At 43.0% G+C, this 17,216-nt stretch overlaps 1 protein-coding gene across 1 annotated transcript in view; it reads left to right on the forward strand.

Moving 5' to 3' along the window:
• Window positions 1-361: 361 nt before the first annotated feature.
• The window catches only part of LOC126187865 (transmembrane protein 241-like), a 76,007-nt gene continuing 59,152 nt past the window's right edge, over window positions 362-17,216 (forward strand). The window contains exons 1-2 of the mRNA XM_049929188.1: window positions 362-557; window positions 5,953-6,159. Coding sequence (XP_049785145.1) covers window positions 435-557; window positions 5,953-6,159 — 330 coding nt within the window. The 5' untranslated portion in view covers window positions 362-434. The remainder of the gene's footprint in view (window positions 558-5,952; window positions 6,160-17,216) is intronic.

Consider the following 17,216-nt stretch of genomic DNA (forward strand, 5'->3'; position numbering starts at 1 on the left):
AACACAAGCTGCGAACACAGACCACAATAGAACTTCCTACATTTCTATATTTCAAAATAACTGAATTAAATTTTTGACGTTTAAGGTGAGCGTAATCGTTTGCCACTGATATTTCTTTTCTACACCGACAGATGGCGGGCGAGTAGTAGATTGGGGTTTGTGTCGTGCGAACACACCACATTTGCAGCGATCTTTTGCATGTACAGACATCTGCGCCGATGTCTGCGCAGACAAATCGTTGCGTGTGGACCGGGCTTAGAAATTTAAAATCTCGCTGTGGCGATTGGGAGTAGGATATCGATTGATTTTAGAGAGTCGAAGTAAAATCGATGCCGTAACTGTCGATATAGAGAGACGCGGAGCATTCAGCGTTGTAAACACGACAACACGTATTTGTTTTCAGGTCCATCTGTCATGTGGGAGCGGGGTCTCATATGGCAAGAATGATGGAGCTTTATTGTGCATTAATTAAAAAAATGCACTGTGCGGAAAAAATAGTTTACTCAGAATTTGTGACTCATTCTTTTCTTTTCGTTTCCACAGTCTTTATAAACAAGGTAAGTACTGGTAAATACATAACATCACTACACGTGTTTTGCTTTGTTGGCATTCAGATACGGCCTGATCTGAAGTGAAGCTGGATGGAAAACAAATTCTAACTATTAATTTACCCCCTGTTCCGGTGTTTGATGGCGGCAGTTGTAAATTAAAGTTGAACAGTATGTCGACGCCACAAGCAGAAGATTGTTGACTCTAAGTATTAATATGTATTCCATCAACGACCAAACACCAGTGATCAACAAATGTGCAACCTGGTTGTTGATTCATCCGTCGTGTTTCACAGATCCCATAGGAAAGAAGAAACTTCATAGGTGGGGAATGTGACGAAGTATGCAATCTCCAAATGAAGCAGCTTTTATGAACTGCATTGTTTCCCCTAGCTCAACTACTCCAAAAATTATAATCACTCCGCAGCTATCGATACCACGAAACGAACACCTAAAACAACAAAAATTGGAATCGGACACTTCCCTTGATCTATGTAGGTCAGCAGCAGCTCACGATACCAAAACACACATAGCTATGACGACACATTGGAATCGGACACTTCCCTTGACCTTAAAGATGCATACCTCTCACCACAAGCACATGAAAATCATACGGCAACACACTGATCTGAGTACCAATAAATAAAATGAAATAAAAGTTAAATTTTTAAAACCTCTCACAAGCAACTTGGAAGACAAACCATTCGCCTATAGCCACACATTTCATCCACACATACTCGTACAAATACGTTAGCTGTGTAGTTCTGCGATACCCCTCTGAATAGCTGCCCTAATTGCAAGCCAGTGAAACCTTACAGCATGTGTACATGCTCCAAAATTCAAAATTTTTGGACTCCACCTGATGATTAACCATAAACTGCTGCTAGTTTAGGTCATCTAACCTTCAGTTAGTGGTCTATCCGTCAAAATATGTCATACTTTCCTCCTCTAAATTTACTTTAATAATGTCTGGTGAAGTGGCAGCATGCCTGTCATAAACAACATAAGACTAAAAACTTGAACACTTAACACTGGCTTACACTTATGACTTTTAATCTTCTGTAAACTAAGTTGAAGGTATACAGACCACATCTCTAACCTCCAATAAATACACAGAGAAATGAGAAAAATGTTCCTAAAACAAAATTCACTAATTTCTACTAATACCCCCCTCAATTATTGGCAAAACCGAAGATTGGGGTACTACCCATCGGTTTTGACCAGTGACATCAAGATTGCAGACACTTCTATTTCAAACATATCCCATACGATGACTGTGACATCACTCACAACATCCCCTGAGACAGACATGTACAATATGTGAAATATTGTATTACAGACATACAGGGGAATTATTGACACAACTGTGAGAATTAGGAACTTTTGGCAGTGACATACAAAATCAAATACATGGCACTTTTAATACTGAAGACATACCACAACCAATATTAAAGCAAAAATGAAACAAACAAAATTCTCAGAAGAGAGAGGGGGGGGGGGGGGGGGGGGAACGCACGCGCGCGCGCGCACACACACACACACACACACACACACACAGTGTATCAGAAGTTTCACTAGACCTATACAACTCAAATGAAGTCTGTGATACCACAAAACAAAACTTTGTTCACATAACATATGCTGAAAATGTAATCTCACCGGCTCCGATAAAACTATGTTCTTGATATCTACCAATCTCAATCCAACACAATCCAATTAACAGCACAAACCAGAAATTCATAAAAGCTAGCCTTGCTACTGAAATCGATATACAAGACACACACACAATTACAAAAAATACTCATTAACCTAAGCTGCTGATGCACAAATATTTTCTGGCCATCCACGCACACTAGCATGAACAGCCTAAGAAACAAAACAATCCACAGGTGCTTTCCAAACTGACCACCGCCCCCCCTCCCCCTTTTCCCCAACTATTAGACATAGTGAACCCACTACACAAACAAAAGTATAACTGATAACAAATAACAACATTAATAACTCTCTCTCTCTCTCTCACACACACACACACACACACACACACACACACACACACACACACACACACGAAACATCATCATTCATGAATCATCTCCAGCCCCCCAACCTACAGCACCTCCCCCAAACCACATCTTCTGCTCCAGGCTGTCCTCTGATAAATTTGCATCTTGTGGTAATTAATCTTCCCATTGCATACTGAATGATGGTAAGTTTTTGAAAGTGGCAACCAGAGAACACACATATAAAGGTACTGAAATTTGCAAGCTTTTGGCACCAGGAGCTCTTCCTCCTGGCAGAAGGATTGAAGGAGATGGAAGAGGGGTGAAGGAAAAGGACTGATGAGGTTTAGGGAATCAGGAGAGTTCGGACGGAACCGTAGTGCACAGGAAACTCACTAGGTGGGGTGAAAACAAAAGCTTGATTATTGGGAACTGTACCAGTTAAGATTTAAAAACCTCAGATCTTAAAAGTGAAATAAAGGGTAATGTGCAAGACAGATTACTGACAAGCATCTTAATGTGCATTGTTTGTGGTGGAGGTGGGGAGGGATAAGGAAAAATAGACAGTTTGGAAAATAAAAGATGTAGAACTAAAAGGGAATGAAGAACAGAATAGTTCCTGTGATCAAAGAAATTATGTAAATTGAGGCCAGGTGGTTAGTAAGAACCAAGGACATCTTGTAACACCAGCTCTCGCCTGCAGGGCTCTTGAAACTTAATTCTGCCACTGGCTTCAACATCAATACTGGTTAGACATGATGTGAAAGAATGAGCAAAAGAGTATATAGGAAATAAATATTCAAAAAGAAAGTGCCATATGAGGGTGCAGTTTCCCCCAGAAACCATTTCTCAGAACTTCACTGGTGGTAACTGGCATTACAACATGTCTTGGTTCTCAGCACCCACCAGCCACCTAGTCTAATATTGTGTTATGTTATTCAGTCTCAATATTTCCTCTCAGTAGTCCCTTTTAGTTTTCTAAATCTTTTACTTTCTGACCTGTCCATTTTCCTCACCCTACCTCTACTACATGCAATGCATTTAGCTTTTCGCTCTTATTAACTTGAGCATAATTTTTACTCTTCTGTTTATTTCTTCTGCAGCTCATCCAGTGGTTCTCTTGAAGTTCCCTAAATGGAAGAACTCCTCAGCTGTTTCTGTAGCATCTTTGTTAATTTCTGTGTTTATTATTGAAAGATTGAAACTTTCCTCTAGGATTGCTGAAAATAGTTTTGGTGATACAAATGCTGGGTGCATGTCTAATCTGTCAGTGTTAAGTTTTTCAATATCTTTACATAGTGAAACTGAAGCTGTGCCATTGATGTAGGTATTATTCAGCATAGCAACATAAATAGAAGCAGTACCTTGTATGTCAAGGACTGGTAAAACAGCTTTTATTGAAGGTGAGTCAGTAGCAATCTCGAAATCTAAGAATCATACCAAAGTGAGAGTTTGATAACTGTAGCCTTGTCTGTCACCTTTTCTGCAAAGTACTCTAATTACAACATTTTTCTATCTATGTGAAGTAGTTTTCCTATGCAGAGATGCAGCGGTTAATTTTGCAGGGTTCTTTTTCAGTTAGCATCCCTCCAGGTTCACTCATTTCTGTTGTAACACCATTATCTCCAGCCATCTTTTTTTTCATACTTCAAATGGAAGAATGTGCCAAAAACAAAATTTGTTGTTCTTGGCAAATTCTGCTAGCATATGATCTCAGTCATTTCTGAAGTTTCTTCCTGATGGATAATTGTTCTCTTATTTGTCCTATTTTCGCGTTAAATACACACATTATTAGCTTTTAGTTTATTTACTGTCATTTATCAATTTTTGTTTCTGTTTATGGAAATCTTCTATGTCATCATAATTTCAGAATGTTAGTTTGTGGCTTTCCTCTCCCCTGACATTTTCTCCATCCTGGAAACATTTTGTAAAGCTTATGCTTATTTTTCCTTGTAGAAGAAATATACTGTAGAACTACACTACTGGCCATTAAAATTGCTACACCATGAAGGTTACATGCTACAGAGCGAAATATAACCGACAGGAAGAAGATGCTGTGATATGCAAATGATTAGCTTTTCAGAGCATTCACACAAGGTTGGCACCGGTGGCGACACCTACAACGTGCTGACATGAGGAAAGTTTCCAACCGATATCTTATACACAAACAGCAGTTGGACGGCATTGCCTGGTGAAATGTTGTTGTGGTGCCTCGTGTAAGGAGGAGAAATGCGTACCATCATGTTTCCAACTTTGATAAAGGTCGGATTGTAGCCTATCACAATTACAGTTTATCGTATCGCGACATTGCTCCTCGCGTTGGTCGAGATCCAATGACAGTTAGCAGAGTATGGAATCGGTGGGTTCAGGCGGCCACATAGCTGTAATGGATCGTGCAGCCACGTCTTGATCCCTGAGTCAACAGATGGGTACATTTGCAAGACAACAACCGTCTGCACGAACAGTTCGACGATGTTTGCAGCAGCATGGACTATCAGCTCGGAGACTGTGGCTGCGGTTACCCTTGATGCTGCATCACAGACAGGAGCACCTACGATGGTGTACTCAACGACGAACCTGGGTACACGAATGGCAAAACATCATTTTTTCAGATGAATCCAGGTTCTGTTTACAGCATCATGATGATCGCATCCATGTTTGGCGACATAGTGATGAACGCACATTGGAAGCGTATATTCGTCATCGCCATACTGGCATATCACCCGATGTGATGGTATGGGGTGCCATTGGTTACACAACTCAGTCACCTCTTGTTCGCATTGACGTCACATTGAACAGTGGACGTTACATTTCAGATGTGTTACGACCCATGGCTCTACCCTTCATTTGATCCCTGCGAAACCCTACATTTCAGCAAGATAATGCATGACTGCATGTTGCAGGTCCTGTACAGGCCTTTCTGGATACAGAATATGTTTTACTGTTGCCCTGGCCAGCACATTCTCCAGATCTCTCACCAATTGAAAACGTCTGGTCAATGGTGGCCGAGCAACTGGCTCATCACAATACGCCAGTCACTACTCTTGATGAACTATGGTATTGTGTTGAAGCTGCATGGGCAGCTGTACCTGTACACGCCATCCAAGCTCTGTTTGACTCAATGTCCAGACGTATCAAGGCCGTTATTACGGCCAGAGGTGGTTGTTCTGGGTACTGATTTCTCAGGATCTATGCACCCAAATTGCGTGAAAATGTATTCACGTGTCTGTTCTAGTATAATATATTTGTCCAATGAATACCCGTTTATCATCTGCATTTCTTCTTGGTGTAGCAATTTTAATGGCCTGTACTGTACTTTGCAGTAGCCCTGCTTACATTCCATTTGTGTAACACTGAATTGCATCTTTTGTACCACATTTAACACGAACCCTCTTCTTTTTCAGTATGTTCTCTCTGTTTTAAGTTTCACATACCCCACAGTGTTCCAAGCTTGGCAAACTTTAGTGGGAGCAGTCATTTTTAAATACTTGAATGCAAAGAAAATGCTAGATGTTGTTCCATTGGATAGATCAGCAGCTTTGCAGTTGCTGCCACACTGCGTCTTCTTTGTTGGTGGTATTGTTGCTGGATCGAAAGCATTATCAAAACTGGTAAGTACAATGGCTCACTTTACAAATTTTTAAATTTGGCTTTGAGCTATGCTTAAAATTAGTTTTTAAAGCCTAAAACTTTTATGAATCATCATCTTAAACTGCCAGTCGTATGAATTTTTTGCAGTGACTTTTGAGAGTAATAGTTCCTAAAGTGTGGTTCATGAACTACACAATCTGTAGACATTTCTGCTTTCATTTTCTTTAGTAGTTGTCAACTCGATCCTTTAGAGCTTTTTTTTAGTGAGAGAATTATGTCCCTCAACACTCCATGTTAAGTGCGACTTTCTGTACCGTAGGGGTCAACGTGATAATGCACATATTTATTTATTATGTTAAAGCATATTATGCACTTCATCAGTGGTAGTTTTATAGTTTTTTGCCCCTCGTACCTCCTTAAAGTGATACCTTTTATGTTTCAAATGGTTATTAAGAAGCAGGTAGAATGGACAGTGGCCACTAGCTTTAAATTCCTCAAGAGAAGACTTATGTTTACCTTAAGCATGTTTTTACCAACGTAAAATTCAGGTGAGAGACCCAGTTATTAATGTAACTCCTGTGAGGAGATTTTAATTTTAAGACTTTGGTTGTATATCTGGATTTCTCAGTGACATGGTGTCTTGTGTAAGAATTGAAAGCAAGCTTATTTGAAGCTTTTAATGTCTTGAAATGCTTCAGTTGTAGGTCTTGGGTAGCAAACGTAACATACTTATTACACCAGTGGAAGACTTTAAGAAGTTATTCTTGAGACCATTTGGCAGTTACTTTTGGTATCTATAGGATTAATTTCTTTGTAAACTCTTTCAGATTTAAGGAGACCACTCATTGAAAAGCAGAAGTGTTGAGTTGTAGATAGGCACACACAAAGGAAAGAAAACTTGTTAGCTTTCAGAGCTATCCTTTGATGAGCTAGAGTAAAACACACTCTCTCTCTCTCTCTCTCTCTCTCTCTCTCTCTCTCTCTCTCTCTCACACACACACACACACACACACACACACACCCTGCCTCTCACCTCTCTGCCCCTACATTTGCCGCATGGGCTAACAGTGCCAATGCTTTGTTTCTCAGCATGTGGACTGGTTGTGTCGGGTGGGGTGGTTAAAGGGAGAAGGATGCAAGGAGAGGGGCTGGGGTTGGTGGCTAATGGCTTGGCAGTCAGTCAGTTTGCTGGTTAGGAATGCAGGATTGAGTTGTAGCAGATATATGGGCTAGGCATGTATTGCGCTGTTGTAGGGCCAGTGGTAAGCAGTACACACTGAGAGGGAGCAGGGACAGTGGGTTACATGACATTGAGGCCAGGACAGTTACGGCAGCGGAGGATGTGTTGTAAGGATAACTCCCGTCTGCGTAGTACAGAGAAGCTGGTATTGTCGGGAAGGATCCAGATGACCCATGTTGTGAAGCGGCCATTGAAATTGAGCATGTTGTGCCCAGTTACATGGTGTGCCACGGCATGGTCAACTTTGTTTTTGGCAGTAGTGTAGTAGTAGCAGCCATTCATCCTGGTAGACAGCTGACTGGTAGTCACACCAACATGAAAACCTGTGTAGTATTTGCAGCAAAGTTGGTATATGACGTGTCTGCTTTCTCGGCCATCCGCTGGTAGAGTAGGATAAGCCTATGACAAGACTGGAGTAGGAGGTTCTGGGTGATTGAATCAGGCAGGTCTTGCTCCTTGGTCTGCCACAGGGACGTGATACCTATGTTAACAATTGGTATGGGAGTTGCGTGTGGATGGACTAGGATGATGTGTAGGATGGGTTGGTTTCAGAACACCACTTTAGGAGAGAAGGGAAATATCTTGTGTGGGATATTCCTCATTTCAGGGCAGAATGAGTGATAAACAAAGACCTGGTGAAAGATATGGTTCATATGTTCCAGTCCAGGGTGATTTTGGGCGACGAGTGGCATGTCGGATGCTGTTCTACATACCACCCATCAATAGGATCACAGTCTTAACACTTTCCAGCAACTAACCACTAAATTTAACCACCAAAACCACTCAGTTCTCCTCCCACATTGCTCCTGTCAGAATTTGAAATCTTTCGTTTTTCCCCATACATGGTGATAACTTAAGTACAGTAAAATATACTCACACCACAAAACTATCCTGTTGCTCCCAGCGCAATTTCTTCCACCCTTTTCACTCCCTGAACCCACACTATGTTATCTAGTTCCCCTTATAACAACCCATCGCTTTCAGTCGTCCATTTCCTGCATCATTTCCTGTTTCCTGAACACCATCCCTACCCTAATGGGCTGTTGCTCTATCTGCAAGAGTTCAGAAAGGTATCCTTTTCCCTGGATAAAACCAAGTATCATATCCTGTTTCTTAAATGTTGTCTAAGCCATGGAATCCCCCCCACCCAGTGGTCTAACCCTGAAAATCACCGTCTCTGGATCTCATCCCTCCTTTCACAACCACCTTCACATTTTCAGATTCCACCAGTCCCTATTCCACTCAAACCTGGTACTGCAGAAACCCGTCTCCATGACCCAGGCAACCCAGAACCACTTCTACTACCTCCTCAAGATAATATCATTACATTACTATCTCTACATACACATCATCTCTGAAATAGGAACTGTTGCACTCCAACACATGGAAGAGCATTCCACACACCACCTCCATTCATTTTCCAACCTGTTGACACCCTACTCTTGCCTTCAGGCACCACTATCCATCCACACCCACCCTACTCACAGTGAAACCCAGCATCAACCCCTCCTAGCACCCGGATCCTGCATCACTGATAACCCCACTTTACCACATCCTGCAAAACTACCTCTCAACACCCCACAGAACTCAGAACTCGAGCAAACCCATAACACTGTTATTAACTTTTCCGCCAAAAACCACAGTTCCACAGGAATTTCAGTTTGATCCAAAGGCCTCACTTCAGCCCTACAACCAAGTTGAACCATGTTGGACTTGTCAAAGACCTACTCACTCTTTCCCAATCACTGTAATGGAAACACTACTTTGCCACCAATCCCTCCAACCAAAGCCCTCCTAATCCCAACATTGAACTTGACCTCTCCCATTTCAAACCACCATCCAACTGTGATGCTCCTTCCCCCCAACTTCTCTACCTAGAAGCTCTGGCAAGAGTGATTAAGTCCCAGAAGCCCTACATAACTGCCAGTCCCTACTATCCATCACCATCCTCAGCCCACCATCACCCCACAAACCCATCTTCTGTATGCTCTCCAAAATCCACAAACCCAGCTATCCTGGGCATTCCATTGTAGCTGACTATTGTGCTCCCACTGAAAGAATTTGAGCAACACCTCCAACCGACTGCCAGGAACCTAATCTCGCATCTCAGAGATACTGATCACTTCCTTGACTGACTTTCCACTAGTGCCACCCCTTTCCCTCCTGGATCCCTGCTTATCCCATTCCCTTTCAAGATTCCAGCTCCAGATTTGCAGATCCACCTCAAATCTCTCTTTGTCTGAAAATGGAATGACATCTGGTGCACTACTGCTCATAGTAATAAACTCCTCACAGTCAAGGAGTCTACTGCAGTTTGACGCTCTTCCTTCTGCTCCTCTGTGAAGGAATCCACTGTTTTATGCTGTCTATGCACTTATGCACTGGTCATACCAGGCTCACCCATTGTTTCTTTCTGCGTAATGAACCACCCCCACCATGTGGTCATGGAGCCAGACTGATGGTGTCCCACTTATTGGTGGAATGTCCCCTTCTTTGGCCCTTTGTGCTAAGTATAGTCTTCCCAATTCCTTAAGTTTAATATCAGCAGACATTTCACTGATGGTTGAACTGGTCCTCAGTTTCCTCCATGAAAGTGGTTTTTGTTTCCAGATATCAAGTTTTGCTTTACTCTTGTAGCAGGCGGCAGGGTGATTGTGGTTGAGACCTCTCTGCGTGTCTTCTCAGTCTGGACCCTCTTGACCACTCTCCTATGGAAAAACTGCACTTTTTTCTAGTTTGGTCTCACCTTTTATGACTTTTACTGTGTTTGTTTTAATTTCATTATTTTACAGTTTGACTCCCTTGACTGGATTCATCCACTTTTAGTGGACCCTCTTTCTTCTGTGAGTAACTTCAAAATTGTGAGACTGATGACCTCGCCGTTTGGTCCTATAAATCCTCTCAATTAGCCAGTCGGTCAGTCACTGTTAATGCTGCATCCCTATATATCAACATCCCTTATGCTCATGGCCTTGCCACTTTCGAACACTACCTCTCTCACCATCCTTCAGCCTCCAAACCCACCACCTCAATCCTTATACACCTTACCATATATATCCTTTCCTTTGAAGGGAAGTTATGCAAACGAATCCGTGGTACAGCCATTGGCATCTGAATTTCACATTCATAAGTCAACCTGTGTATGAGCCCTCTAATGGAAACCTTCGAAGTCTCCCAAAACTGCCAAACCCTAGCTGATTCAGTTTCATTGATGATATCTTTACAGTCTGGACTTGGGGCCAAGACAACCCATTGCATTCCTTCACAATCTCAATAATTTCTCTCCCATCCACTTCAACTGGTCTGCCTCTACCCTATATGCTGTCTCCCTGGACGCTGGAATCCATCTCTCTGATGGCTCCAAGCACATCTCTGTCCACACTAAATCCACTAACTGCTGTCAGTACCTACATTTTGACATCAGGCATGCTTTCCACACCACAAACTCACTCCCATGTAGCTCTTTCACTCTTGAATGACATATCTACAGTGTGCCGTGACAAGAACCCCCTTGCCCCATATGTTGAAGACCTCACAAAGGCCTTCATAGACAAGCAGACCCCCCCCCCCCCCTTTCCGAAACCTAGTCCACAAACAGATTTCCCATGCCATATCCTCCAACCACACCAAGAATCAGCTAAAAAGTAGTGTTCCCTTTGTCACCCAATAGCATCCTGTACTGGAACAACTAAACCATATCTCTGCTAGGGCTTTGCTTGTCCCTCACCCTGCCTTGAAATGAGAGATATCATATCCAAGATCTTTCCCACCCCTACTAAAGTTGATTTCAATCACCCAACAAACCTGTACTGTCCTAGACCTTCCCTATGTTAATCCTATTACCAAATCCTTGACCCAGGGATCATATCCCTGTGTCAGACGAAGATGAAATACTTGCTCGATTGACCCACCCAGCACCCCCTACTCCAGTCTTGTGACAAACTTATCCTACCACATCAGTGGGCAGGCCACCTGTGAAAGAAGCCACATCATATACCAAATCTGTTGCAAATAATGCACAGCTTTTCATGTCAGTATGACTGTTCACCAGCTGTCCACCAGCCAGCCTGTTGCCCAGAACAGAGTTGACCACTTTGTGGGACAACATGCAGCTGGGCAAAAAATGCTAGTTTCAGTAGCTGCTTCACAGCCCGGAGCATTTGGATCTGTCCCTCCACCACCAGCTCCTCTGTACTATGCAGATGGGAGTTATCGTTACTACACATCCTCCGCCCCCGCATCCTCTGATCACCTTCAGCGTCCATTGCTCCCCATTGGTCACTACAATTGTACGTTACACGCATAGTGCATATACTTGCCAGAGCTCCCTCCTGCACTTCTAGCTGGCAAACCAGCTGCCTCCCTCTGAGCTGCTAGCCACCCACACTCAACCCCTCTCCCTGCTTCCTGCCTCTCTCTCCCTCCTGCCTCTCTCTTCCTCTTCCCACCCCAGCCGACACTAGCCCCTCCACAACTAGTCCATCTGCCGAAAAACAAAGCATTATTTTTTGTGTGCGCCTGTTGACAAAACAATGCTTCTGTTTTTCAGGTGAGTAGTCTCCTTTAATCCAAAAGTGTTTACACTGTATAAGACCTTTCCTACAACAGTTAATTTCTTTGCCCAGGGATGCGTTTATTTCTCCATCTTGGGTCCATTGGCAGACCACAGTAAATTGAGATTTACATGAATATAGAAATACAGTACTCGAACATGATTTTTGCACTGCCCTGAGGTTAACTACACAGAAGGTCTTAAGCTTGACTGCTTTATTGTTTCCTGTGCCTCTTATTTTCAAGATAGACCTGCCATCTGAATTCACTGTTATCAACACTGAACTGCTTTCAATCTTGAAGGCTTGGATGAAAAGGGGGACTGACAGTGTTGTGCTTATCTGTTCTATCTTCCTGGATGGTCTTCAAACAATTCTCTTCCTATGTTTAGCCTTCGTAAAAAGTTAGGGGAAGGAATTTATATATCTGGGTACTTTCGTGAAGAAGCGTTGGCATGGCTTGGAGTGAACAAGTGATTCTGTGCCTGAGATGTATATGGGTGCAGCAGAAAGCAGCTGCCAGCTGCCTTTGGATATAAAGCCATTTACTGTTTATTATTTACAGTCATTCTGTACTGTTGGCCATGGGTGTTCATTTCTGAGACCTCAGCGAGTTTGCCAAATACACCGCTACAGCACCTCCTGGCACAGTCCTTGTTGTGCCATCATTGTCAGCAGTATTGCTTACCAAGTGCCTGCTGATACAGCCTCAACTGTATGTAAATGTCCCATTTAACTGAGCTCATAGGGGGCTCAGCCGCAATGCATGTTGTTGCCCCAGTCTTGGCCAAGTGATGACAGGGCTACCCAGTACCCAGTGCCTTGAACTCTGCCCTGAAGAATGGATAGATTCAGCTGGCTGCATCAGGTACCATCAATACAGGGCTGCAGAGACCGTCGTTCAGGCCCTGGAACATATAAAGGTGGCTGGATCCTAACGATTAGACCCACATTGGTGGCAGAGTACATGGCTGCAAAGAGCCTGGGCAGTTAGATAGTAGTTCAAGGTTCGAGGCCCGGTGACAGTGTTGGAAGCTGTGTCATAGGTATGTTGTCTTCATGGCAGCACCCTGCACAGGGTTGGTGTCATAACATTGTGCAGCTGTTTGATGTCGACTGACCAGCTATGGGGGGGGGGGGGGGGGGGGGGGCACAAACATTGTTGTCTGGAGGTGATCTCGCAGATGAAGTAGCACTGCAACATCCTTCTGTCATGTGGAAGCTTTTTGCTTCTGAAAGTAAACCAATTTTGTGACATATTACAAGTTCGTAATCAGGGGCGAATTACGTAGTTTCACCTGAGTGCTTCAGTAATTAGGTTTTTGAATCTCTGTGTATTAATCTAATTAATTAGACATAGCTCCTGCGTTTTCATCAGGGTCCACAGTAGAGTTGCGCAGCACGTGCCTATAGTCTGTTTATCTGCATAGTTTAGTTTTCCATGAACTTTAGTATGGGCAGGGACTGCAATTGTTGTGTGCGTGTGGATGCGAGCCGAGTTAGTTGCACTTCGCTCTCCCTTTCAGGCTGTGATGACTTTGGTTACACAGCTTGAGGCTGCAGTTTATGGGCACCACTGTTGTGAGCCAGCTGTGGGGGTACAACGGACATCCAGCGTGTCCGAGTCCTCCGATCGGTCCTCACCGGTGGCCCGCTCAGTTACTGCTTGCACTGAGGTTGACCCCTGACGTATGGTTGAGTGGAAGGTTGGCCCGGGGTGTAGCAGGTGGCGAAAGACTTCCCAGGCAGTCGCACATAAATTCTCCCCGGTTTGTCTGACAAATTGGTTCAAGGTACTGTCTGTGTCTGACACTGTCGCTGAGCCAGATGCTGTCACATGTCCTGTTTCAGAGGAAACCTCTCAGCCTGCGAGATCCAGACAATTACAGAGGGTGGGATTGTTGCTAGTTGGGAGCTTCAATGTTAGGTGCATTATGGGGCCCCTTAGGGACATGGCTGCCAAGAAGCGAAAGAAAACCAATGTGCACTCCATTTGCATACCAGAACAGGTCCTCCTGGGTGCCATGAAGAGCACAGTGTGCAGCCAACTGCTCACTTCGGTACCAATGATATATGTCACTTTGGATCAGAAGAGATTCTCTCTAGTTTTGAGCAGCTAACAGAAGTGGTAAAGGATGCCAGTATTGCTTGCAAGATGAAAGCAGAGCTGACCATTTGCAGCATAGTTGGTACAGAACTAAGTGGAGGGTCTGAATCAGAGGCTCAGACAGTTCTGTGACTGTGCAGGCTGCAGAATCCTTGACTTGTGCCAAGGGGTGGTTGTGTTTTGGGTTCCGCTGAATAGGTAAGGTATCCACTATACACAGGAGGCAGCTACGCGGGTAGCAGGGACTGTTTTGTGTTGACTGGGCAGTTTTTTTAGATTAGAGGGTCTCGGGGAAAAAACAAGAAGGGCTTCCGTCACAAAGGGTGCAGGCCGAACACAGGAAGAATGTAGATACAGGAACCAACGGTATAACAGTTGTAAATTGCCATAGCTGTGTTGGGAAAGTACCATAGCTCCAAGTGCTGATAGAAAGCACTGATGCTCAAATCATTATAGACAGTGAAAACTGGCTAAAGCGGGATATAAGCTCAGCTGAAATTTTTGCGAAGAACCGAATGGTGTTCCAAAAGGATAGGCTAAACACAGTTGGCGGTCATGTGTTTGTTGCTGTTACAAGGAGTTTATTTTGTCGTGAAATTGAAATAGATGGTTACTGTGAGTTAGTATGGGCAGAGGCCATTGTTGGCAACCAGAATAAAATAATAATTGGATCCTTTTACTGACCTCCCAATTCAGATGATACAGTTGCTGAAAGGTTCAAAGAAAACTTGAGTTTGATTTCAAACACGTACCCGAGTCATATGATTATAGTTGCTGGTGACTTTAATTTACCCTCGATATGTTGCCAAAAATATCAATTTAATTCCAGAGGTACGCATAAAACATCATTAGAAATTATGCTAAGTGCATTCTCTGAAAATTATTTCGAGCATTTTGTTCATGAGCCCATGCGAATAGTAAATGGTTGTGAAAACACACCTGACCTCTTAGCCACAAATAATCCTGAGTTAATAACGAGCATCAAAACCGATACAGGGATTAGTGAACACAGGGTTGTCATAGTGAGATTGAATATTGTAACCCTCAAATCCTCCAAAATCCTCCAAAAATAAACGGAAAATATACAAGGTATACAACATTGCTTCTGCCATTTGGCGATATGTGGTGACAACAGTAAGTAGCGGTTGAAAGAAACAGATCGCAGACGTCAGGTAGTTAGCTTGGACCTCGGCCAACATAACCTCGTTCAAACATTAGTCGATTTGTGTCTGCTTCATAAAGTTGTTCTTGATTGAAAATGTCAGTTTACAGGCCTAATTCTCATCGTTTGCGGGAGGTGTTACTGTTTTGTTTCAGTATGAAGAAAACAGCAGCTGAGTCTCATCGAATGCTCTCAAGTACGTATGGTAAGGATGCTATTAGTGAGTTTCAATGCTTCAAGAATGGTGATTATAACATCATAGACTGCCATAGTGGTGGAAGAGAGAATGTTATCGAAGGTGCAGAATTGGAGACATTGCTGAGTGAAGACTTGTGTCAAACTCAAGAAGAATTGGCACGATTAGTGGGAGTGACACAGCAAGCCATTTCAAAATGTCTCAATGCTATGGGCATGACTCAGAAAGAAGGAACTTGGGTACCGTGTGAGCTGAAATCGAGAGATGTTGAACGGCGTTTGTGTGTTTGTGAACAGTTGCTTCAGAGGCAAAAACGGAAGGGATTTCTGCATCACATTGTGACCAGGGATGAAAAATGGGTTCATTACGATAACCCTAAATGCAAGAAATCGTGAAGATACCCCGGCCATGCTTCTACATCGATGGCCAAACCAAATATTCACGGCTCCAAGAACATGCTCTGCATTTGGTGGGACCAACTCGGTGTCACGTACTATGAGGGGTTAAAACCAAGTGAAACAATCACAGGTGCTCGTTATCAAATGCAAGTAATGCATTTGAGCAGAGCATTAAAAGACAAACGCCGACAATACAGTGAGAGGCACGGTTAAGTGATTTTGCAACATGACAACGCTCGACCTTACGTTGCAAAAGAGGTCAAAATCTACTTGGAAATGTTAAAATGGGAAGTCCTACCCTACCAGCCATAGTCTCCAGACATTGATCCCTCTGACTATCACCTGTTTAGATCAATGGCGCATGGCCGGCTGACCAACACTTCCGATCTAATGAAGAAGTCACAAATTGGATCGATTCGTGGATCACTTCAAAAGATGCACAATTTTTTCGATGTGGGACTCGTACACTGCCCAAGAGATGGGAGAAAGTAGTGGCCAGTGATGGAAAATACTTTGAATGATACATGTGTAAACAATTTGTTTCATTAAAGCCTCAAATGTTGGAGAAAAAATGGCAGAAGCAAAGTTGTACACCTTATACCTATTAGAAAAAGCAGATAAAAACTCACCTGATGCCTTCCTGAGAGACAATCTCCACTCCTTCCAAATTAATAATATAAGTAGACCAGATGAGGCTTGAATTCAAAGAAATAGGATCATCAGCAATTGAGAGATTTATACCAAATAAATTAACAAACAAGGAGCTGATCCACCTTGGTACAAAAAATTGGTCAGAACAGTGTTGCAGAAACAACAAAACAAACATGCCAAATTTAAACAGATGCAAAATCCCCGAGATTGACAATCTTTTACAGAAGCTCGTAATTTAGAGTGGACTTCAATGCGAGATGCTTATAACAGTTTCCACAACAAAACTTTGACTCGAAACATGGCAAAAAATCCAAAGAGATTCTGGTCGCATGTGAAGTATGTTAGCGGCAAGAAACAATCAATGCCTTCTCTGCATGGTAACAATAGAGATACTATCAAAGACAGTGCTGCCAAAGCAGGGTTATTAAACATATCCTTCCAAAATGCCTTCACAAAAGAAGACAAAGTAAATATTCCTGAATTCAAATCAAGAACAGCTGCCAATGTGAGTAACACAGAAGTAAATATTCTCGGGGTAGTGAGGCAACTTAAATCACTTAACAAAAGCAAATCTTCCAGTCCAGACTGAATACCATTTAGGTGCCTTTCAGAGTATTAACTCCATACTTAACAATCATATACAACCATTCACTCGACTAAAGATCCGTACCCAAAGACTGGAAAGTTACGCAGGTCACACCAATATTCAAGAAAGGTAGTAGGAGTAATCCACTTAATTACCGGCCTATATCGTTGATGTCGATATACAGCAG

Source organism: Schistocerca cancellata, chromosome 5 (genome assembly GCF_023864275.1).
Source record: "Schistocerca cancellata isolate TAMUIC-IGC-003103 chromosome 5, iqSchCanc2.1, whole genome shotgun sequence".
Lineage (NCBI taxonomy): Eukaryota > Metazoa > Arthropoda > Insecta > Orthoptera > Acrididae > Schistocerca > Schistocerca cancellata.